This window comes from Balaenoptera borealis (assembly GCF_965194805.1).
Source record: "Balaenoptera borealis genome assembly, chromosome: 3".
NCBI lineage: Eukaryota > Metazoa > Chordata > Mammalia > Artiodactyla > Balaenopteridae > Balaenoptera > Balaenoptera borealis.
This window is the reverse complement of record NC_138866.1, coordinates 83,171,072-83,195,812: the sequence shown is the minus strand read 5'-3', so window position 1 is coordinate 83,195,812 and position 24,741 is coordinate 83,171,072. Positions and strand designations below refer to the sequence as shown.

Here is a 24,741-nt window from a genome sequence, read left to right as displayed (position 1 = left end):
CAGAGAGAGGCCAGGGGACCGTCACTGACTCTCGGCCGGCTTTGGAGGCCACTGAGAAACCTTGGGTGTCATGTCCCTTTTCATGGCTGGTGACCGGTTCCCTGGGACAATTCCATGTCATGGGACACTGCCTGGGGGGAGGTGGTCAGGAGCCCCCTCCTCACGGATGGCACTCACCCCCGCCCGGTCTGTCCACTGAGGACCCCTCAGAGGGCTGCCTCAGGGGGCAGTAGGCCTGGCCTTGGAGGAAGGACTGATGGCCGAGCAGGCCTGCTCCCACTCAGCCCGGGGCCTTGGGGTGGTAACCATTAGTGTCAAGTAAACTGTGGCTTGGACATTGCTCTGGGGTTTCCAGGGGCTGGAAGCCATTCAAGCGGAAAGCTTTCAAACAGTCCCCGGAAAGGGCTCCTTTCTGCTAGACCTGCCCCCAGAGGTTAGTGTTGTTCTTACGGCTGCCCATCTGCCCATCTGCCCACCTGCCTGCTCAGGTTGGTCTGACTTCTCCTCCTGCCCTTCCACCTGCCTGCCGTGGAGCGCCCACCAAGAGCAGTCTTCTGGGCAGGAGGCCTGGAAAGTGCAGGACCCTGTGGAAAAGGGAAGCCTTGCCCTTGTTTTAGCGCACCCCACTCATTCTTCCCAGTATAAGTCATAAATCATCCCCCTACTCTCCTGATCTTTCCTAAATGCGAGAAAGGTTACATTTTCTAGGAGGAACTGAGTTCATTCTGCACATGTCTGAGCACCCACTGCTTGGCAAGCTGTGCTAAAGCTTGGGATATAGAGACACGTCCTTGTCCTGGAGGAGCTCACAGTCTGGCGGGATAGACATTCACACTCTATTCAGAGAGATAGGACTCTTCAAGGGAAGGCACCACATTCTTCAGGGACAGGAGGGGCCGATGATAATCATGGATGTCTGCAGAGAGCTCACAAATGTTATACAAAATGTTACACACAGTACTGGTTGTTCGAATGAAGCAGAAAGGGGTAAGGCAAGGAGCTTCGGACCAAACTGGGGAGATAAGAATATGAGTCACAGCACAGGGCAAGAGTGAACTGACTGGCCCAAAGGGCTTTTGGAATTCAGAGCAGGATAACTTCCCACTGGGGTAATCAGGGAAGGCTTCCAGAAGGAAGTGGTATTTGAGCTGCGGGAATGTCAATAGATAGACCTGAATCAGGGGGGCCTTGGTGCCAAAGCAGAGACTGGGGGGTGCCTCCTCCTTCTGGATGAAACACCTGGGGGAAAAGCGAACAAACAGGATGAAAGATTCTACCAAGATACCAAAGTGAGGGAGTTGTCTCTACTACTTTTCCTCTGCCTCCACTTCCTTGGGAGGGAGGGGGTGATTGCCTATCAATTTCTGACCTTATAAATTAGCCGCATCCTATCTTTCCATCCTCAGCTCCCTCCTTTTTGCCATACAGGGAACATCCATTACAACTGTAGTATAATACAAAAATCTATTTGGCCTTTGTCCCCCTTACCTGGTACAGAGCTTTAAAAAATGCATGTTATTTCCTAAGTAATAGGAATGTCTTTCGTTATTCACAACCAGCCCTTTCTGCCACAACTGAGTTTATGCTAATGAGGTGACCAGTGGTAGGTCCTTAGGTGGTTTGAAGGGGGGCAAGGGGGTGAGGCGGGACTGGCCCTGCTAGAAAGAAGGTGGGAAACTTCATCCCCACCCCACTTCCAACCTCTGGGGAGAGGTGGATGACTGGAGATGGAGTTCAATCTCGTGGTCAGTGGTTTAATCAACTGTGCCTATTTCGTGAAACCCCACATAAAAATTCTGGACACTGAAGCTCGGCAGAACTTCCTGCTTGGTGAACACACCAGGTGAGGTGACACACCTGATCTGTGAGGAGAGGGCACGGAAGCTCTGCACTCTGCCCCCCAGACCTTCCCTATTATGGATCTTCCCTTTGTTCTAGAATTATATTTTATAATAAAACTCTAAGTATAGCACATTTAGTGAGTTCTAGGAGTCATTCTAGCAAATTATTGAACCTGAAGCAGGGTAGTGGGAACTATTGTATGAATTTGTAGCCAAGTCAGACAGAAGTATGGGTAGCCTGGGGACTCCATCTGCACCTGTCATCTGAAGTAAGGGCAGTCTTCTGGGGGAATCTGCCCTTTAACTTATGGGATCTGAAGCTAAGCCTGAGGAGTTAGTGTCAGAACTGACCCTGAACTGAATTGCGGGACTCCCGGTTGGTGTCAGAGATGTGTCAGAAGTACAACCAAAGAGGCTTCCTTACAACCTTCCCTATAAATCACACGCATTCCTAACCTGTCCTCCTGTCTGAAATGTCTCTCTAGCCTCCCACGCTCACTAGTCCACTAGTTTCAGCTTTTCCAAATCCTTCCCGTCCTTCAAAGCCCACTGCCTTTGCAACTTGGTACTACAAGGGCTGTCCTGAAGCCTTTCCTCGCATGCAGAAATCTGGCCCTCCTGCCAGGTAGCATGTTTGGAGGAAAGGGATCTGGCGGTAGGAGGGTGCCCCAGGCAAAGGAGCTGCCCATTAAATGCTCCTGGACAAATAGAAGGAGAGGGCTGCATTACAGTGAGGAGGGCTGCTGGCCTGGCTGAGCTCTCCTTGAAGAAGCAGCCTCTGCTGCAGGCCTCTCCACCTCTCTCCTTCCTCTGTTCCTGTGAGAAGCAATGTCTTGGGGTAGGCAGGGGCTGGGGGGTTCTGCAGGTCCCAGCCCCACTGGCCCTGATGGTAAACACAGAGTTTTGGCATCTTCTCTGTAGTGATGGGCAGTGTTCACCCAGGCCAACAAACACACACCTTCTCGGGTATGTACATTTGTGTGTGCGCACACACACACACACACACACACACACACACACACACACACACGGAGGCAGGAGCATGCCAAGCCCATGTCTGCATTGCTCTGGGCTGCAGTTGGGAAGTGCCCCACATCGGCGTGTTCTGGCCGATGGTCTGGTCCTCTCCCCCTTTGCTTTTTGCCAACACTGGTCTTGGCAGCGTGCGGCCCTGCAGACTAAAGGCCAACAGAGACAAGCGTGTTCCCCTCTCCCACACCCTCTAGGCTCCCTTCCACCCCACACACTCTGCCCCGTGCTGAAGCTGCCTCCAAGAGCCTAGGGTTGTGGCTCCTTTTTAAACAACTCAGACAGCGTATAAGCCACGTGGGTGACCTGGTGGGAGGCCAGAGAGCAGTGTCACCCCGCCCCCCACACCACTGGACGATGAGCAGGTAGTAGATGGATGGGAGCTAAACTGGACTCCTCCCTCAGGAGCTGCTGAGGCCTGGGAGGCAAACATGGAGGGTTGCAGAAAGTGACCCAGAAGGCATTTAGGAAGCCCAAGGCCTTCTGCCACATCATTGCCCACAGGGAACTGGTCTGAGCTACCAGGCCTAGATCAGGCTTCAGAAAAAGCACAGCTCCTGTGATATCTGGATTGCCCCTTTCTCTCCCTTTTCCAGTCCCCTTCCCCTCTGAAAGCCTCTCCCAGTATACCCTAGGTCCAGAATCTTAGCCGTTTATTTTTAGCTTAACTGTGGCCTGAAAGGCTTGGTCCCCAGGTGAAGGCATTTTAAGGAGCAGCTTATATGGGGAAGAGCATTTGGAGGGCTGGGCTCTTTCTTTCCTTGCATTACTGCACCCCACTCTCTGCTCTCAGGCGTGTCCCTTCTCCCAGCTCATTGCAAATTGGGGGTGGGCAGCTGTGACTGAGGGATGACCTCAAACTATTTAGAAGGATTATAGCTCTTCACCAAGGGTTGGGGAACCTTCTATAAAATTAGCTCCTCTTGAGGTGTTCTCAGTCCGACAGACCCAATTCTCTTTATCATGGGGATCTGGGGAAATAAAACCCTACCATCTCAGGTCCTAAATTGAATCCCATTCCATTTTATCTAGCCCTCAATCAGACGCTCATCCTAATTTCTCTCCCAGCTACCTGAGCACCAGTTACCACAGCAACCCCAAAGCTCCCTCACAGCACTGGACTCTCACATTTTAAACTGAAAGTCACCTTAGAGCTCATCAGTCCCAACTTCCCATGTTACAAGGAAGGAGACTGAAGTCCACCCATGGGAAGTGACTTGTCCAAGGTCACACAACTTTTTAGTGGCAGAATTAAGATGAAAACGCTGCACTTTGACTTCCAATCCAGTGCTCTTTCTGCAAAGCCACACCACTTAGCATCCCCACTGAGCTCAGAGTTTGGGATCTGGAGTTTAGGTCCTATTTCTAGAGACATCGTGGGAAATTCTAGGATGAGGTCTGTATGAAGAGTCAGCACCTGTTTTCCCCCTGAAGCTCTTGTTTTGTGTTACATTGCCTCAGGCAAGGTGGGGATGAGGGGGGCTGCTGGGCCATGGTGCGCCGCTGCTGGGCCATGGTGCGCCTCTGCTGGGCTCCCGGCTTGTCCAAACCGACCTGGGGAGCAGGTGTGGGCCCTCTGTCCCCAGAGCTTCTTGAAGAACAGTTTGTTCTGCAGGGGCTGCAGCCGGGGTAGAAGGAGAGTGACAGACACCAGCACAGCCCTGGAACCTGCTGCAGCTGCTTCCTGTTGTCAGATGGCTCTCCGGCTGAGGGGCTGAGCTCCCTGGCACCCCACTCGCCCCTGCCTAGCTCTCCACCGGGACCACCTGCCTGCCTAGGCCAGTGACCTCCCGTGGATACAGAGGAAGACCAAGCTCAGGGAGTGAGAGGTCAGAGGAAGGAAGCGGCCCAGGGCCGGGCACACTTCCAGCCTCATTCTGTGCAAACGGGATCCCGTCCCCTGCATGTGCATGTTCACTCCTGCCTCACCTCCCCTTTCCCATCGGGAAGACTTTCCCACCATCCCCGTAAAGCCAACTTCTCCCTGTTTTCCGGGCCCCCTCATCCTTGTGCATGGTGACACCCCTGCCCCCCCGATTGGCCGTACTGGACCGTCCAGTATGAGTGTGTGGGCCCCAACCTCACACTGCCTTGTTTTGTGGTTTGACATTTCACCTGGGTTTGTTTTGTCTCCTCTTTAAGACTTAAAGACAGGAGAACTTGGGTCCCTAACCACTGCCTCCTATTTCAGACAAGATCCCTTACAGAGCTGAGCTCAGAGCTGACCCTATGGTAGGGACACAGTAAATCCTCGTTGAACATCCCAATGTCTCTGTCCTGGTTCCTGTGTGAACTGCAGTCACCCCAGACTGGGGCGTGGGGGGAGGAGAAGGAGAAGAACAACTTGGGCTTCCCTGCCCGGAATTTTCTGCCTGGTAGTCATGATGCCTGATTATGGGAAGCTGCCCAAGGCCTTGCCCCTCTCCAAGCTTCCTTCCAGATTCCCCTCTGACTAATAATGAGAGTATTACGGGGCTGGCCTGAGTGGACCCCCTCCCATCTACACAGGATTCCCCCAGTGTGAACGCTTGCAGGTAGATGGCCAGGGAAAGGGGAGAGTGGTGGGCGCCTGCAAGGAGGCCGCTATCCACCCCAGGGCACGGCTCAGAACACTCCCAGTATGGGCTCTCCAGCCTCCATCTCCCTAGGGACTAGCTCATTGTCCCCAGGGGGTCTTAGAGGGGCTGGGGTAGAGGTGGAGGGAGCACTAACCTCGCACTCTCAGCCCAGCGCTCTTCCCCCCATTGTGAAATGGCCTTGGATGAGGGCCAAGCAGGAAGCCGCCTCCTATAGGCTCTAACTCAATCCCTGGCACCTGGGGTGTGAAGATGGGCCCCAGGCTCTTCCCTTCCCAAGGGAGGCCAGAGCTTGACACTGAGCCCGCCTGCTAGGAGACAGCCTGAGCTGCCCTTGGCTCATCGAGAGGGTCCTATGCCTCCCCGACAGCTACGCGGGACATTCAGAGGGGTGTGAAGGGCAGTGGAAAGTGCATGGGCCTGGGGCTCAGGGTTTCCAGCCTCTACTCTGCCATTATGAGCTTTGTGACCTTGGGCAAGTCACTTTCCCTCTCTGGGCCTCACTCAGTTTTCTTACTTGTGACTAACTAGAAGGTAAAGCATCAGGCTAGGAAGATCTTGCAGGCCTCTCGAAGCTTGATATTATGACTCACTGAAGTCAGTGCTTCATTGATGTTATTACCAGGACTTGGCTCTGGTCTGGCAGGGAGTCCGTTCACTATGTCTGTCTAGGTTTCCCCATATAAATCTGCACCGGCTGGTCTCTCAGAGCCGTGGAGTGGGCTTCCCTGGACAATCAAGGATGAATGATGACAGAGGCCAAGAGATGAAGAGCATCTGTTACTTTGGGGAGTTAGGACACCTGGGTAATTTGTACAGAAACTCTGGCTACATAATTTCCTGTCCTTCAATTCCAGGCAGGAAATTTAAAAATTTGGGATCCCTAATCATCATGAATAAAGGGACCCCTTCTCCCACGCACTAAACTCTTATTTTTTTTAACATCTTTATTGAAGTATAATTGCTTTACAATGGTGTGTTAGTTTCTGCTTTATAACAAAGTGAATCAGTTATACATATACATATGTCCCTATATCTCTTCGCTCCTGCGTCTCCCTCCCTCCCACCCCTCTAGGTGGTCACAAAGCACCAAGCTGATCTCCCTGTGCTATGAGACTGCTTCCCACTAGCTATCTATTTTATGTTTGGTAGTGTATATATGTCCATGCCACTCTCTCACTTTGTCACAGCTTACCCTTCCCCCTCCCCATATCCTCAAGTCCATTCTCTAGTAGGTCTGTGTCTTTATTCCCGTCTTGCCACTAGGTTCTTCATGACCTTTTTTATTTTTCCTTAGATTCCATATATATGTGTTAGCATAGTATTTGTTTTTCTCTTTCTGACTTACTTCACTCTGTATGACAGACTCTAACTCCATCCACCTCACTACAAATAACTCAGTTTCGTTTCTTTTTATGGCTGAGTAATATTCCATTGTATATATGTGCCACATCTTCTTTATCCATTCATCTGATGATGGACACTTAGGTTGCTTCCATGTCCTGGCTATTGTAAATAGAGTTGCAATGAACATTTTGGTACATGACTCTTTTTGAATTATGGTTTAAAAGTAGGGGGAGGAGGAAGGCAGGAAGAGGACAGCGGTCTTCACACTCCAGACATCTAGCCAGCCTGGGACGACTTGAGCGATAACCACGCCTGCTTTTCTTGGTCTCAGTTTCTCCTCGTACAACCTGGGGTGTGGTGGCCCTCCCCTTCCTGAGGTTCAGCAAGGAAGGAAACCATTGATGAGAAGGTGAGACCCTGTTAAAGCTCACACGTGTTTCATGAGTGCCGCCACCCCAATTCTACACACAGCTGAACTTCCAGGCGAGGGGGGGCCGAGGTGCCCATGGGGTGTAGTCTGTGGGGTAGTGGGAATTTCTTTGAAGCTCCCCAGAGCCACAGCACCTGAAATCCCACCATTAGAGTCTTTTCTTTGTTTAATATTGCCTAAGTTGCCTCCAAAAATGGAGTGAGTGTGACGTATCTAACCATCTGTCATGAACATATTAGCATGATTTAGCTACCAGATGGGTGGCCTCTGCACACCTAGCTGAGGTTAGTGAGAGACGGGTTTGGTGGAGGTAGAGGGGAAGGTGTTTCGGAGGACTGAGAGCTTGTACTCAGGGCACTGCTTGAGTAGGAGGGGAAAATAACAATGAAACCCGGCCTTTCTGCCGTGCTTTCTCACGTATCACTCCACCAAAGCAGTGTGAGCAGAATATTCCCATTTTACAGTTGAGGAAATGGAGGCTCATAGGGATTAAAGAAGTGACTTTTCTTCAGAAACACAGCCAGAAGGTGCTGAATTGGGCTTAGAGTCCAAGAATTGAGAAGGCAGGAGGCAGGATTTTGCCTGTGTTGGGGGATGGAGGTGGGGTGGGGGACAGGGGCTTGGGAGGGAGGAGGGGAAAGATGACAGGTGGAGAGCAGAGCCCCAGGTTTTTCTACTGTGCCCAGAGCTGGCCTCTCTTCTGACTTCCCTCCCTTCTCACCGTCTCTTACCCCTTTCCCACTACCTTTTTGGACGCCTGAAAGCCCTGCCTCCAGTCTGGGCTGCCCTCAGACTGCGCCATTTGCCTGTTCTTCTCCGGGTCAGGGACAGCGCAGCATGGCGGTTGGCTCTGAAGTCCGCGGGCCCAGGTTCAGATCTCCACTCCACCTCTTACTGGGGGTGTGACCAAGGCACATCTTTCCACCTCTTGGTGCCTCAGCGTCTTCCGCCAGAAAGTGGACATCAAACAACATTCACCTCACAAGACTACTAGGAAGTTTTAACTATATAGTTAAAACCAGAAAATGGTTAAAGCAACCAGAAATGAGCCTGGCACTAGTCATTTCTCAATAAATATAAGCCAGGTATTCTTTGAGAAAAAAGGAGTCTCTCCTCTAACACAGAACTCGGTCCACTTCCCGTGACCCCAGCACCTCGAACGGTGCCGGCATGAGTGGGTGCTCGTTTAGTCTATGCTCAGTGATTGAATGAATGATAATGTCCATTACAGAGAAACTTCTAGCCTCAGCAGAAGTGATTCTGAAAAATGATGTTAATAACCTTGGATATTTTTATGGTCTAAGGTCATGGGACAAGACCTGGGAAGGCTAGGGCTGCCTGCGGCCGCACTTGTCTAACGAGGTCAGGGCGTCCCCTGCCGGCCCCAAGGAATGCTGCAGGCAGGGCCCAGCGGGGCGCTCTCACTCCTGAGGTGCCTGCCTGGAGGGGGGCCTAGTGGCACTGCCTACTTTCCCTACCTCGCCGCGAGCAAGGGGAAGGCCAGTGCTAACCACTGGCACTCATGGGCTCTGGAAATTTCCCTAGGGCTCTCAGGTGGGGCTGTGGGGAGAGAAGCAGTAGCTCATAAATTTGTTCGTGGAAGAGACTTCGGCAATCTAGTCTAAGTCCTTAATATAATGATGAAAAAAAAATTAAATACATCTATTGGGCACTTACTGTGAGCGCTTTACATGGATTATCTCACTGAAACCTGAAAACAACCCTTCGAGGTAGGTACTACACAGAGGAAACTATAGATAGGTGCCTCTATCAAGGTTCCACACAAAGTAAGGGACCAGCGGCAAACCCAGGGCCCCTGACCCCCAGTCCAGTGCTCTCGTGCTGTCTCTCCAGGACACTGAATCCAGGACTACATCCTGGGGGCACAAGCAGGGGCAGAAGTCCCTGGAGGCTTGAGTCTCCCAAGAAGACACACAGTGAACATTTGTTGATTGACTGACAGAAAGAATAAAGGAACTGGTAGTTCCAAGCGTCTGGCTGTATTCAGCCCAGGGAATGTGTTGCCATGGCGATCAGGAGGTTATTCTCTCTCTCTGGGGACCCAGACTTCTAGAACACTTCTAGGATATGTGTGGCCACCTCCCTCTGGCCATCCCTCTGCCTTCTCTCAGATGTCTCCACCAGACCTAACCACCTCTCAAGACTCAGGAGGGCTCCCCGGCCTTAGGACCTCAAGCCTGTCACCCTGAACCCAAACCCACCCAACACCATTTTCTGCTGCATTTTGCTGATACCTTCCCTCCTTCCTTCATCCTTAGCTGATCTTAAAGTCAGCACACTGGACTACATACAGTGAGGCAGGTCAGAACCTGAGGTGTGGTCCCCCTCAGAAACTGGAAACTGTCAAACCAGCACGATATCTGACAAGATGGGCACTGATCCATGCTTGTTGTCATGATCTGCTTCTGTAGAATAAATCTATTATACCTTGACAGACAGGAAAGGGGAACAGCCAACTGCAGTCCAGTGACTAAGGTGCAATAATGCACACCTTAGCTCATTTCCTCCTTCCCACGACACAGTGAGGGAGGCGCTTGGATGACATCTCCATTTTATGAGGAAATTGAGGCACAGAAGGATTTAAGTAGATTTGGAATAAGCAAAAAAAGATTAGTGGGTGTTTCCAATGGAAAACTTGGCAGTGTTTAGAGCACATCCTCTGTGTTATCTGATTAGAGCCTTTCATTGCCTTTTTTTAAAAAAAATTAATTAATTAATTTATTTATTTATTATTTTTGGCTGTGTTGGGTCTTCGTTTCTGTGCGAGGGCTTTCTCTAGTTGCGACAAGCGGGGGCCACTCTTCATCGCGGTGCGCGGGCCTCTCACTGTCGCGGCCTCTCTTGTTGCGGAGCACAGGCTCCAGACGCGCAGGCTCAGTAGTTGTGGCTCACGGGCCTAGTTGCTCCGTGGCATGTGGGATCTTCCCAGACCAGGGCTCGAACCCGTGTCCCCTGCATTAGCAGGCAGATTCTCAACCACTGCGCCACCAGGGAAGCCCCCCCTTTCATTGTCTTTGAGCTTGTTTGCAACTCTGCACTGTACAGAACTGATGGCAGTGCAGTGATCCTGTCTATGGATACTCAAATTCTGTTTGTTTGAGGGACGACAGTCTCCTCTTGTGGAAAAGTCAATTTGCTTCCGTTTACAAGTTGATCTCAATATTCCTGTTCTATATATGTGTCTGTTCTTTGGAGTCTCCTTTGAATGACTTGTAGCATCTACCTGGTTCCCTCATTAATGATAAGGTAAATAGATCTTGAATATGTGTAAGAGAGTCATGATTTCACCTTTTAATGTTTTTAATTATCTTTTAACAGGGGTAACAGGTAATTTGCCTCCAGTTGCTTAGACAAGGAGAGGTAGACCTGGGGTTCGAACCCAGGCAGCTAGGATGCAGCATCTGTGTTTATAACCATCACCCTATGTTCCAGGTACTGCATAGCTTGATTGCATTAGAGTGGCTGCAGCTGTAAATAAATCAGACCCTTGATCCCACTTCAAACCCTATAGCTCTAATTAAAAGCTAATAAACGAAATGGTGGACACGTGTGACCACAGCATTTGGGAGCGAGAGCTTTGGGCGGTATAAGCAGGACACTCCTCCAGGCCCTTGGGCCACTACGGCCGAGGAGCGCTGGGTGTTTTTTTCTCCCAGGCCTTCCGGTGGTGGCCCTGCACTTGGGCTCAGGTAGATGCCGGTGCTGTGGGCTGAGGGGCTCTGTGTTGCCCTTGGTTCTGCGCAGCCTTTTGCTGAAGGCCCAGATGAAGGAGGAGTTTGGGGGCCATTTTCCATTCCCCAGGTCTCCTGGGGTGAGGGAGAAGGAGCCGGGAGCCGTGTGGGCCGCGTGGCTGGGAGACAGTGACCCACCTGCCTGCTGCACGTACTCCTCTGCTCCAGGCACCAAAAGCCACCAACCTGATAGCAAGGTAGGATTTCAGGTGCTTGACAACATTAGAATTTAACCACATCTTGGGGACTTCCCTGGTTGTGCAGTGGTTAAGAATCCGCCTGCCAATGCAGGGGACACGGGTTCGAGCCCTGGTCCACGAAGATCCCACATGCCGCGGAGCAACTAGGCCCATGCGCGCAACTACTGAGCCTGTGCTCTAGAGCCCACGAGCCACAACTACTGAAGCCCGCGCGCGTAGAGCCCGTGCTCCGCAACAAGAGAAGCCACTACAATGAGAAGCCCACGCACCACAGCAAAGACTAGCCCCTGCTTACTACAGCTAGAGAAAGCCTGTGTGCAGCAACAAAGACCCAACACAGCTAAAAATAAATAAATTAATTAATTAATTTAAAAAAAAAGAATTTAACCACATCTTATTGACAGAAACTTTCAATATCTTTGTTCACTGAGCTACATTTACTCCTGCCTGATCATAAACAATTCCATTTTTTCTTATCGGGGAATTTATTTTCAGATGTATATTTTTATAAGTTGATTCACTTCCTTGTTGCTTTTATTCATTGTTTTAAATTTTTAAATCTAAAATTTTAAAATGTAGCCACATTATTTTGTTTCATAGTACTTCTTTTTATCATTCTTTTATTTATGGCAGAAATACTGGTTTTCCATTTATGATAATGATATTAAATAAACTTGTTTAAGTATAAAACGAGTCAACTTAAAAGTGTTAACTGATAGTGCAGGTGGTATTTGGATAATGGCAGAAATCAAGATGGTGGTGTCCAAATGATGGAATTTATATATTATTATAAATGATAGCACTGTTTATTACTCTTTATTGAGCATTTATTAGGTGTCAGCCTCAATGCCATCCACGTAATGCTGTTCAATAGAATCTGTGCTAATGGAAATGCTCTATATCCGCACTATCCAAGCCACATGAGGCTACTGGGTCCTTGAAATGTGGCTAGTGAGACTAAAGAATTGAATGTTTTCTTTTATCTAATTTTAATTAATTTAAATTTAAGTATCCATGTTTACCATATTTGAGCAAGTGTAAGGGTCTTAAATATAAACTCTTTATAACATCTGTGAACTATTATTATTGCCATTTTGCTGATGAAGAGATTTAGACTTTGAGAGGTTGCCTGAGGTCACATAAGTAGCAGAGATGGCATCTGAACCCAGACCCATTGAACTACAGAACAGGTGCTCTTAATCACTTCCCACAGTAAAAGCCCAAAGAACATTCTGTCAGTAGCTGAATTGTACTGGGCCATGTGTGATGCTAAAACTGGCAGACTTGTGTATTTCTTTTACTAGAGTGGCTTGTTCTGTCATGGGATGGCCTTAAGGTATCACACAGGGTACTGGCATGACTGTTGAGTTTTGAGTGGAACTTAGGTGTGACTGAGCCCGTGGGAAGCAGTGAGATGTGTCCACATTGAGGGCTAATCCTGACAAGGTCCCAGATGAATCATGGCCTCCAGGCTCTGTGCTCCTTGAGCACAGGGCCATTTCCTTCACCTGGTGTCGCCAGTACCAAGCCCATGGCTCTAAAGAACATTGGTCAATGTTCAATGAATGATAGAGGCTTAGAGCACAACGGTCATCATTTAGGTCAACCTTTGGATCACACAACTCTGTAACTGGTTTCACTTAAATTCATGACCATAAATATCAAGTGAGCCCTCACATTCCCTGGCAGTCTGACAACACATCTTAAATATGTTCAGTCTCTGATGATTTCACACTTTCTTCCAAATGTCCAGCACCCTGATTATCTTGTGGCTTTTGGTTCTCCAGGATCTGTACCTGTTTGTAATCCTCCGTTGTGTGGGTCTTGGTGAAAGGCAAGGAATATAAAAGGGTCAGAGGGTCACTCCCTCACCTACCCCAGGACTTGGGCTCAAGCATATGATCTAGGATTGGCCAGTTTGGGCTTGCAACTAGGACTCTGACTTCTGAGCTAGTGAGACCAAGGCCCAGGGCTCTTTAGAGGCTATTCATAGTGGTAGTCATTGCAGGGTGGTCTTGTGCTGGCAGCCCTATAGGAGGAGTTTTCACCAGACCGTTCCAGTCTGTGCTAGTTCCATGGGCATATGAAGATGACTCCCCAGTTTGTAGTTATAATTTTTACCTCTCTGCTGAGCTCCAAACTTGTATATGCACTTGCTTACTTAATAGTTCCACTTGGATATGTAATAGGCATCTCAGATATTACAAGACCAAAAAAACACTTTTCATCTTCTTATAAAACTATTTACTTCTCATGTCTTTCCTATCTTAGTAAATGGCACCACCATCCACCCAACTGCTCAAATTCAAAAACCTATGAGTCATCCCCGATTTCTCTTTTCCTCTTAATGTCCACAGCCAGTTGAGTACGAGTCCTGTTGACTCTACCTTCAAAGTATACACTAACCTGATCGCAAATGTTGCTAGCACCTGGACTTTTGCAATAACCTCTGCGGTAGCCCCCAACCCTTCACCAAGATATCTATGTCGCAATACCTGGTACCTATGACTATGTTACCTTACATGTTTAAAGGATTTTGTGATTAAATTAAGGATCTTGAAATGGGGAGATTATCCTGGATTATCCAGAAAGGTCCAATATAACCACAAGGTTCTTATAAGAGGGAGGCAGGAGGATCAAAGTCAGTAGTAGGAGATGTGACAATGGAAGCAAGAGGTGGTAATGATGTGAGGAAGGGGCCATGAGCCAAGGAATGCAGGTGGCTTCTAGAAGGGCAAGGAAACAGATTTTTCCCCTGAAGCTTGCAGATGGAATGCAGCCCTGAAGACACATTGATTTTAGACTTCTGATCTCCAGGCCTGTAAAAGAATAAATTCATGTTTTTTTAAGCCACTAAGTGTGTGCAGATTTGTTACAGCAGCAATAGGAAGCTAATACAACCCTCTAATTGGTCTCCCCATTTCCTGCCTTGTCTCTACAATGCCTTATCTACACCACAGACTGAGGATTGTCACCGTTCTGTTTAAAACTTCCTTACCAAGAAGCTTTTCTTTGTATTTGAAACAAAATCCAAATTTACCAGGGCCATCGGCCCTATATGAGTTGGTCAGTGGATACCTCTCCAAGCTCTCCATACTCCTTCACCCCTCCTTCCACATGCCGCCTCCACCCCACCCCCCAAGCCTTGTGGACATGGGGCAACTTGTTTCCCCATTGGGGCCCTTGTTCTAGCCATTCCCTGTGTCTGGAACACTCTGTCCCCAGATTTTTGAATGGCTAGTCCCTTTAGCTTTCAGCTCAAAGTTCTCCTCTTTAGAGGGATTTCCCTGACCCCAACCTAAAGTAGTCCCCCTGTCATTCTCATTTGTATCATCCTGTTTAGTTGTCCGCACAGCACTCTTTATCTGAAGCTATACTTACTAGTTTACTGTTTATTTCCTCACTACTCCTTTAACCCAAGTTTCAGGAAACCAGAAACTTGTATCCTGCTGTAGCCCCCCCCACCTCTCCTACAACAGTGCCTGGCATAGGCTAAGAGACCCTCAGTGAAAACCCATTGCATGATTTCATGCTTGACTTTTCCAAGACCTAGGGTTCAAGTTGGCTACTGGCAGAGCAGGGCCTACACCCCAGATCTCCAGACTGAACCCAGAGGTGAAACTGAGACCCGGCTCCAGGCCCTCTTACTAGAGCTGGGGCCACCCAGCCTGGTCAGAGAAGAGGGAGAGTTCAGAGAGAACTCATGGAGTGTTCCCGCCATGGGAACTTATTACAATGACAGTGGTAATGAAAACAACAGCTAATGTTATCGAGCACCCTCTATGAGCCAGGCACTGTTGTAGGTGTTTAATGTAAGTTCATTTGCTCTTCACAACCACACAGTGAAGTGGATACTATTATTATAGGTTGAGGAAATTGAAGCACGGAACAACAGTACAGCTTAATATACACAACTATAGGTTTCCATCACATCCTTCCTGTGCTCACTCTCTCCCACTGCTTGGGTTAGAGTATTTGCTTGTCTGTGAAATCGCGCACAGCCCCAGGGCCTCGGGGTCGTTGCCTTCCCGGGACTGGCGGTGGCGCCCCAGAGCGCAGGCGCGGGGCGGGGCGGGGCGGGCGGGCAGAGGGCGGAAGCAGGGATTGGGTGGAAGAGAGCTGAAACCTAATAGCGGAAGTCCCGCCCAGCCCGGGTGAAACTTCCGGCTCTAACGGCTTGGGGCTTATGCTGACGGAGCGGAGGCAGCAGGGTCAGGATGGTGCTGCTGGAGAGTGAGCAGGTATAGCCAGAGCTGGCCGGCTGAGGGACCGATACTGTTTGGGGCTTAGCTCGGGACCTCTGTCTCCTTCTGCGGGAGGGACTGGGACTTGAAGAGGCGGGGGCCGGTGGGGGGGGGGTTTGGAGTTGCCTAACGGGGCCGGGCTTCTTGTGTTCCAGTTCCTGACGGAGCTGACCAGGCTCTTCCAGAAGTGCCGGTTGTCGGGCAGCGTGTTCATCACCCTGAAGAAGTGTAAGCAGCTGTGGATGCAGCAAGGCTGGAAGGGAGCTGGGAGGCCGAGCGATGCCCCGGCCCGGGTGCCCAGTGACTGGGAGCCACAGGCAGAGTCTGTCTGCCGCGTATCCCCGCCTTCCCGTACCTTCCTCCACCTGGTACTGGCACATTCAGGGCTGAGGGGCCGGAGAGTATTGGGGATTGTGGCTGGTGCGGCCCCCAGCACTTAGCCACCTAAGTCAGTTCCGGTTCCAGTGGGCCCGAAGCATGTCAGGGCTCGTATTTTTGTCAAGGATCCCCAACCGCGCCGTGATTACTGAGATTTAGTCTGCTTTGATATTACAGTGTTCCCATCGTGGAAGTGGCAAGTAGGTTCCCAAAGTGTGGGCAAGGCGTCTGTAATAGCAGATAATGTGGTTAACAGAACTAGATCAGTGGAGGTGGCTTAGGTATCCTCTTGGAATCTTTCTCCTACTTTTTAACTCTTCGTCTACCTGTTAACCACGTCTGTGGCTGTGTTCACCAGGGTGTATTTTTCATGCAGATGATGGTCGAACTAAACCCATTCCAAGGAAGGGTTCTGTGGAGGGCTTTGAGCCCTCAGACAACAAGTGTCTGTTAAGAGCTACTGACGGGAAAAAGAAGATCAGCACTGTGGTGAGTTGGATTCCTAATACTCCTAATTTTGGAGTTTAAAGACTTGAATTTAACTTGAGGGGTATATCTGAACCAGTTTTTTTTTTGTTTTGTTTTGTTTTTAAGTTATTAAATAAAGCCTAGTGTGTAGCTCTCCAGCTGTTTTGGGATCAGGGTCTTCTTTTATTACCTTAGTAATAGAAAACCCAAAAGCAAAATTAAAACGAAGAAGGTAGAAGCCAAACACTTGTTAGAAATAAAATTAGCATATTGGTCCTTACTCAGAGTAGCACGGTAAGGAGCAGTTGGCATATTTGATTCCTTATTCCTTTACTGTGCTGGGCCTTCAGTGAACAGTTTCTTGGTATCAGATGCTTTTACTTTTAAGCTGATTGTTCACTTATCTTTGTGGTTCATGTACCAAACATGTATTATATTAGGCTTTGTATTTGAGAGCATATGATTTAGTCAAGAGTCCTTGTATTATTCCCTTTCAAAGTGGGGGTTGAATATGGCCAAGCAAGAGACTGCTTGGATTCCAAATGAATACTTCTTTATTCTGCTGGGGCAGAACCAGACTGCCCTCTAATCACATCAGCATAGGATATTCATGAGAATATATGCCATAATTAGTTGATGTCTCCCATTACCAGTTATCTTGAGAAGACTTTTACAGTAAAGCAAGCTTATGTGGCTTTTAAAAATAAAGTTGGGTGCCATGAAATACGGAAAACTAAGGAATCTTCAGAGGTAGAATTTCTTTTGTTGTGGTAGGTTGCATTTTGCTTAAATGCGCCTGAACTAATGGTAGGTTTAAAATAAGATGGGGAGGGAGTACTTTAAAAGTATCTTGCACAAAAGATTAAGTCCTTTGACGTCTCTCAGAACCCTGAGAAAAAGTCAGTGCTATGTGTGTAAGAGATTTCAACAGAGGCAAGAAGCATAGCTTCTTAAGGAGCCCACTTCTGCCTCTTTCCCATCTTGGTACAATTCTCAAAGTGCAGAGCTACTTTGCTTGTTCCTCAGGCAGAGGAAAGTGGAGTAGAAAAATAGCTTTTACTGTATTATGACCCCTGCAATTGGAAAGAAATATTTTTAAAGATTAGGATGTTGTCTTTACGAGGCTTTTGAGTTGCTATTGGGTGAGGCAGATGATTCCTATGTGGATAACAGGGGTGACCTTTTCCCCAATCTTTTCCAGGTGAGCTCCAAAGAAGTGAATAAGTTTCAGATGGTGAGTGTCTGGTGTTCTCTGTGTCTCGTTTCTCAGGGCAAGAGTCAGCATAATAATTAACACTGGCCTAAGATTGCTATTTAGGTTCACTGCTCTCCTGTGATGTCTTACCAGTAGTTTACAAGTAAAAGCTGCCAGGCTGCTGTGAATTCTACTTTCAACGCTGATATTGTCCTTTTTAGCTAGATTTTGTTGTCTTAGGCTTCAGATATGCTCTATGTATAGTATAGCTGAATAAGAAGTTGCCTGTAGTTTTCCATTTTTGCTTTAAAAAGACGTAAAAAACGTGCAACTCACTAGTGGGTGTTGCAGAAGCTGCTATAACGTGAGGGTGTTTTCCTTACACCATTTTCCTTAGGATACAAGTATCCCCATGGTATTATATGCTTTATCAGATAGGCTTTCTGATTTTGGCTACCCTAAATCCATTACGGAAGCACAGCAGATGCTCCACCAATGTGCAACTCTTCCCACTAAGGTCATGCTCTGTGTCTTTTAGGCTTATTCAAACCTACTGAGAGCTAACATGGATGGGCTGAAGAAGAGGGACAAAAAGAGCAAGAGTAAGAAGAGCAAAGCAGCGCAGTGAAGGGCACCAGATTCCCGCCTTCACCAGCTAACCACTGAATTGCTATTTTTCCTTTGGTTTTTACTTTTGGCCACAAAGCTGGGTTTCTCATTCCCCTACAATAACTGTTTTCATGGAGATTAGGGTCAGTTTTGGATGGAAGAAGGGCTGCAGTGTTTACAGGGTAGTTACAAGAAGCCAGTTTATTTTATATCTGGCTAAGTGGTCTGTGTTGTATGGTTGTATGTTTCTGGATAATAGTTTACAGTCTCTATAGCCGTCTGTGAAGAGCACTGTATCATTAAACCTGTATTTATCAGTACTGACCATCTTTTATTCCTTTTCCCATCCCATAGAAAGTTTCTGGCAATAGCTCCTCATTCTGGAATGACTGATTATGAATAGGCTTTAGGCCCTGTCTTATGAGTTACTGGAATTGAAACCTGACAATTTTATAAAAAGTTGTGTTATTTCATGGGTATTTTTCCCAACTTGGCTGTATAATTTTATCATCATAGTTCCTTTAGCAAATTTGAATGAGTTCTCATAGCGAAATGAGAGTCTGCTTAACCAAACTAAGGATAAGCCTATTACAAAATCATCAAGAATAAAGATTCCAAGTTAATGATGATATTTGATTTCTTTATGCCCTTTATTTTGGACATTTTCATGTGCTCAGTATATAGGGCTGAGAAGAAGAAGGCTGTTTTCTTGTGTTCTAGCTCCACAAAACCTTTAGTGCTAATAGATTTGCAATTAAAAAGCAACAGATATATGAAAACATTTATTATATTCAAAAGATAAATTTATAATATATTACACATGAAAAACCTACAAAGCTCAACTCTGTAGGACAGCTTCTTAGAACGTAAAGCTAATTTAAAATTACAATGAATGTACAACATTTTATAGTATAAGCTTCTGTCTGTTTGAACAATGTTAATGATCGTTCTTTAGGATTAAAATAAGATTCTGTAGTAGTCATCTCTGTAGCTATACAGGAACAGCACAGACACCCTGCAAAAGAAGGGAGAAGACAGGATCAGTATAATGGTAGAGAACAGAGTTGATAAATTATTTTTAGAACGCTTAACTGTAGGAGTTTTGTGTAATCAACAACAATATGGAAGGCCAGTCACTAAAAATGTTACATAAGTTTTACAGAAGCTGTGACTGGCAAGGGTCCAGTATAGACAGTATAAGGGTCTACACAAGGAGCCCACCATTCACCTCACAGGCTTTGTTGTTTCCTTTTAAGTGGATGATAACATGAACAACTGGCAAGGGGACATAAAACAAAGTAGTCACACTTGTTTTTGTTCATTTAAATGTTTCTAGGAGTTACCTGGGTGATTAAAAATTATAACTGGTGCAGAAAAAGCATTTGAAAAAACTCATACCCATTCATAATTATAAAAAAAAAAAGAACCCTTCAGAAAATGAGTAATTAAAAAAAAAAAAATAACTGGGATAGCTGCTACTGGGACCACTGCGTTTTGTTATTGACAAGATCATGACTGTGATTCACAGTCCTGATTACCAGTTGCAGTTCTAATGTAGCAGCTTATTAGCCATCTGACCTCAACATGACAATAAGATATTTGTCACTTTAAAACCCCTCCTTGGGAAAAAGACCCCAAAAAACAAAAAAACCCTCTTTGAGTTTTAACCCATGTTGAAACCTGCAATGCCTAAGTGATAACTTACTTTTTTTCTACTTTGATGTTATAAATTTCATCACAGACTAATTTGAGGTATCTTTGCTTTGGCAGGCGTGACAGCAGCTGCTTCACAGTTGTGTTAAATGCCTGTTCATCAGCATCCCACTAGGAAAAAAATAGATAAGACTTAACAACAGATACTAGGGTTTATTAAACCTGGTTTTTTCTGGGTCACTGATGAAATGTCAATGCCATTCCCCCCTTTAAGTATACTGAAGAGATCAGTTACAGGGAGAGAGAACTAATGGGGAGACTGCTAGGGTTCTTCCTTTGAAGCATCGAGTTTCTTTACAAGACCAGTTTACTAGATCCTGACTAACAGTGCTGCAGCCCCAGTGTGCTCATGTGACTTTATACCAGTTATTTCTGCCAACTGTTGACTTTCTGTGAAATGGAGATACCACCTCTGATATATACCCATTTGAGTGGCTCATAAAGCAGTAAATTCCCAGTATATGCTTATTTACCAGACAACAGAATACTAGTGGGGAGGGGAAACAGGGAAGGGGGAAGTCAGCTTATAAAAGAAACTACAAGGATATATTGTACAGCACAGGGAATACAGCCAATATTTTATATAAATGGAGAATAACCTTTAAAAAAAAACCAAAACGTAGTATGAAATGTTAGCTCTGGGGCAAAGTTCATTTTTCATCTAACTTAATCTGTGACTAAACTCTCTGGATAGACAAAAGCATTCTTTGGTATGACGTTGCAGAAATCACCTGTAGTTATTCTTACAGTTGAACATTCTTATGGCAAAGGTAGGTATTTACATTTTTTTAAAGTTCAATTAGGCTATTCGATAATAAGGGTATGTACCTGTTAAAAAAAAAAAAAGCATATGAAAAAGGACCTAAATTTAATTTTTATGAAAAGATCTTCCATGTAGTTCTAGTTCTGCAAATGAGCTTCCCTAGTTGGAATGAAGGTTTGTAGAAGCGGCATAGTATAGTGGGTAAGAACACAGATTCCACTAGTCTGCCTAAGTTCATATCCTGGCTCTGCAACTTCCTAGTTAGGTGAATTTGAGTAAGATATCTAGCCTGTCTGCCTCCGATTCTCCGTAAAACGTAGAATGATTCCATTTATCTGTAAAATGGGGATCTGTAAGAAGGTAACATACGTATCCCTTGGGGCTGTTGTGATTAAATGAGTTAATATTTGTAAAGTGCTTAGAACAAGGCCTGCCAGAGCCTGACACACAGTAAAAGCACTAGATGTTTGTTAAAATCATCTCTGAAATTTAAAAGAAAGTCACTAGAAAAGTGTGATTCCCTCAAAATTTGATTTAGTAATAAATACATATGTCACATAAAAGGAACAATGTTACCAAATTCCTGGAACTGCCAGAAAAATACCTAATATCACTAAGAAAATAATGCCATTTTCAACTTTCTTTTGGCAAATCAACAGCTTTGGGATTTTAAAGGCCATAATGCAGAAGAGTTCATCTTGCTTACCTCTAATGATAGAAACTGTAAAATTGTTTCTTTGGGTAGATCCACCTGTTGATACATAAAAATGTACATCATGTCAGGGAACCTGGGCAGCACACACTGACTTGTGCCTATGGTGTCACTTCGGATGGAGCAACATGAATGGGATGCTCCCGTGCTTATTGAACTGGGCAGTGATGCGATCTCAGCATGGGTGAACTAATACTCCCAGGCCCCACACATCACACCCCAAAGGTTTGACACTGCTATCTGCAAAGGCCTGAAACATTTAGAAAAATGATGATTTTCGTGTTGTCCCCTTCCCCCCAATCTTTCAGAGGAAGAAACTAGGAGAAACGGGCCTGCATCCCAATGCTGCTAATACTGAGCAAAAAAAAAAAGCCCTGACCTCTGAGGAAACTACTTTGACAGTATGGACAAAAGCCATCCTCAAAAAGTTAAAGAAAGTGACTTACAGCCAAAATTTCAATCTCACTGCTTTTCTGATGCAAGTTAGCAAGGGAGGTCTGAAGTCGGGTTTGTACCTAACAAGAAGAAAGCATGTTAGAATTCAGAACCTGTCAAACCAAGCCATCTTTCTTGCCGTTTCATTTCTTATTCTAGGAAACAATCACAGGTGACAAACCAAAGCCTAGAAGGGATCCCAAATATTATATAAGGGACTTGCTCTTAATCCACCTCAGTAAGATGAGTGTCTAGCCTATTATAATCTCAGGGGAAATGAGATTTTTATAGCCTACCTTGATCATTTGCTTACTCATCCACCTAGCTGCTTATTTCTTTATAATTTTGAAATGAACCTAATAAAAGCTCAGTACTGTGAAATAGTGCATGTGGAAGCAGGGAGATTTTAGTATTAAGCTAAATTTAGAAAAAAGGGGACAGTGACAGCAATGAGAATGTGGAACTGAAATATGGTAGAAAGGAAAAACAAGTTTCTACCCAACATCCTGAGAAACAGCCAGGAAAGCTAACAAAATGGGGTAACTTGATCTTTTGTATTTCAATCTAATTACATTCCCAGATAATGACTGCTCTCCTCATACCCTCTTCCCAGATGAGGCCAGTGTGCCACCTGCGCTCATTAGCCTTGTCCTGCACTTCCCTTCCCACCGTCCCTCCCATTTGGAACACCCTCACCTTCCCTCCCTGCCTATTTAAATCCTTCAGGGATCATCTCCACGAAGCCTTTCTTGATCATCCATGCAAACACTGATCTTTGTCTCTCCCCCATGTCTGTAGCACACTCTGACACTCATTCAGTGTACTTATTAATTCAGCATCCTATTACTGATTTCCTTCTATTTTCCAACTATATAATGCATATGCTTTGGAGGTTATAAACTCTTCAAGGACTGGGGCCCTGCCACGTCTTTTCTATTTTACCTGGCACTTAGCACAGAATCAGGCAAAGAGCAGATACCAAAAACATGTATGCAGTGAGAAACCTGCCCCAAGTCTTGTGGTAGATCTCTTCTGCTTTGTTATTTACAACAAAACCAAACAAACCCCATCTGCTATTAGAGCCGGGTCAGAAAGTTTTTGTTTGGATCCAGTAATTCTGACAACAGCTGCATCTAGGTGCCCACAGTGTACACTGACGCCGCTTTGGAGGACAAATGGGGCAGAATCCTGGCACCAGAAATTCTTTGTGTTGATGGAATTTTCAGAAGTCACCAAGTTCAGGAAGTGGGAAGAAAAACATTTCCAGGAAACTGTTTCTTTTCCTCTTCTGTTCTCTTCCTCCTTTGTAGCTCACATTAGAAAGCCAAGGAAACTCTGACCATATACCTGAGTTTCATACCACCTCCTAGTGCTGGCTGACAGCTTCTCTGGGGCTACCACGCTCACAATGGGAACAACTGTTGCTCCATGGATTTCAAACAAACCTGAAACAGAGAGTTTTAGCTGTTATGGCCTCATCTGGTCCCACTTTCTATAACACACCACAGAGACGGCGGAGATGATTAGAATCCACTCGGGAGTGATTCTGTGGACTGGATTGTGTCTGAGCTTTGTGTTCTATCTCTGCAACTGCCTGCACTTGACCAGAAGGAGTCCAGAACCCCACCCAACCCCCAGCAGTTCTGATACTTCTGTCAAGATCACCAGCCTTCTCTCCTCAGGTGGGAGGTGACAAAGGCATAGAGAGGCAGTATGAGCCAAACCTCATGAACCTAAGAAAAAAATCAAACTGTATTTCCCAAGCTCTAATACTTCTTTAAATTCCTCAAAGCATTTGAAATCTGATGGTGGCACAAAGCCTGCTAACAGAAATGAACCCAGAAGACCCAATTCTGTTAAAAGCCAAGTATGTCTTCTCGTGGACTTCACTGGGACATTTCTTTTTCAGTCAGGTTGACAGATGTGGTGAAACTAAAGCCGTAAGTATCACCACTGTTCCCTCTTGGCTTTCATGAAAACAAATGTATATAGTGTCTTTCTCCAAGGCATTTCAAAATGCTTTTCTTCAATCTTCCATATGGGGAAAATGTATCCACATTTGACCTATATAATAAACTGAATCAAAGGAAGATTAAACCACTTGCAAAAATAAGACAGAGGTATATCAGGACCAAAAGAGTCACCAAACTCCCAGTGGTTTTATCATTTTCTAGAATGTGGGTTTCAAAGGGATAAATTCCATTTGGTATAACTAACTGTGTATATGCTACTTTAAGAGTATATTTCTGATGCAGTGAGTTAGCCACAGTCATAATTATTTACAGCAAACACACACACACACACACACACACACACACACACAAGCATTATTACGTTTAGGTTACAATTAGTAATTATACCTGAAGCATTAGAAAATGACCCCTTCAGATTTTGTACTGCAAGATTATCGGAAGCTTCTCTAAAAACAAGCAAACAAAAACAATTAGAATAAACAGTCATTAAGACAAAACAACACAGATAATTTACAGTGAGCTATACTTAGAGGGAGGCTTTTTTCTATTAAATATAAAAATATTTAATAAATATTGGTTATTAGTGGAGGAAAAACAAAAACAAAAAAATTTGCACTTAATTATGCTTTTGGTTCAGAGCAAATAAAAATTATCAAGGCTGTCACTTCAAATTAACATTCTAGACACAACGTTCTGATTTATTCAGCTGGGTGTGAAGTACTGGCTCAACATAAGAAGCTAATTTCAATGAAATATAATGGGTGTTCTTTCTGCTCCCCTCACAATACAAGGAAACATTAGCAATGCCCCGCCTTCATTATGGCAGCAACCTTGGTGATCACCCACAGGAGAACATTTAGTAAATGAGATTCTTTCAAAAGCTGTTGAATGGATGTTCTTTCAAAGACTGAATTAATTTATAGCCTTTGAGAGACATAATAGCACTCTATCTTGGGAAAACAGGGAAATAAACATTCACATGGAGGAAAGATTTTAAACCTTTCCCTGCTAAAACTAAATCCCATCTGGCCTGTTAAGCGTCTTAATGATGTTTGCCTGTACTATTACTAATAGTC

At 45.9% G+C, this 24,741-nt stretch overlaps 2 protein-coding genes across 9 annotated transcripts in view; one reads left to right on the top strand and one right to left on the bottom strand.

Moving 5' to 3' along the window:
* Window positions 1-15,293: 15,293 nt before the first annotated feature.
* On the top strand, window positions 15,294-18,698 carry SRP14 (signal recognition particle 14). Of its 3 annotated transcripts, none has more exons than XR_014242524.1 (5): window positions 15,294-15,416; window positions 15,575-15,787; window positions 16,174-16,286; window positions 17,467-17,499; window positions 17,999-18,698. XR_014242524.1 is itself a non-coding variant. In XM_082385108.1 (5 exons), exons 1-5 carry the CDS (start codon window positions 15,393-15,395, stop codon window positions 18,086-18,088), a joined length of 333 nt encoding a protein of 110 aa, XP_082241234.1. In that variant the 5' UTR covers window positions 15,294-15,392; the 3' UTR covers window positions 18,089-18,698. The 3 variants fall into 3 exon arrangements, 2 of the variants coding, with proteins under 2 accessions (XP_082241234.1, XP_082241235.1); XM_082385108.1 differs by having other exon boundaries at window positions 15,575-15,647; XM_082385109.1 differs by lacking the exon at window positions 17,467-17,499 and having other exon boundaries at window positions 15,575-15,647.
* Window positions 18,699-18,838: 140 nt separating this feature from the next.
* EIF2AK4 (eukaryotic translation initiation factor 2 alpha kinase 4) overlaps window positions 18,839-24,741 on the bottom strand; it is a 108,237-nt gene continuing 102,334 nt past the window's right edge. For 5 of the 6 annotated variants that reach the window (XM_082384915.1, XM_082384916.1, XM_082384917.1 and 2 more), the window contains 6 exons: window positions 24,053-24,111; window positions 23,040-23,137; window positions 21,704-21,772; window positions 21,252-21,296; window positions 19,775-19,893; window positions 18,839-19,084 (listed from right to left, as the gene is read on the bottom strand). In XM_082384915.1, the coding sequence (XP_082241041.1) occupies window positions 19,027-19,084; window positions 19,775-19,893; window positions 21,252-21,296; window positions 21,704-21,772; window positions 23,040-23,137; window positions 24,053-24,111 (448 nt within the window). In that variant the 3' untranslated portion in view covers window positions 18,839-19,026. Of the gene's footprint in view, window positions 19,085-19,774; window positions 19,894-21,251; window positions 21,297-21,703; window positions 21,773-23,039; window positions 23,138-24,052; window positions 24,112-24,741 lie in introns of those variants that run through there. The other variant, XR_014242518.1, reaches the window with a different exon arrangement.

What these genes read in the sequence shown, in the direction of transcription:
- SRP14 (XM_082385108.1), top strand. Translation starts at nt 15,393, where the DNA reads ATGGTGCTGCTGGAGAGTGAGCAG. An exon ending in AAAAGAAGATCAGCACTGTG is followed by an intron (nt 16,287 to 17,466) that starts GTGAGTTGGATT and finishes AATCTTTTCCAG; the next exon opens with GTGAGCTCCAAAGAAGTGAA. An exon ending in AAGTGAATAAGTTTCAGATG is followed by an intron (nt 17,500 to 17,998) that starts GTGAGTGTCTGG and finishes TGTGTCTTTTAG; the next exon opens with GCTTATTCAAACCTACTGAG.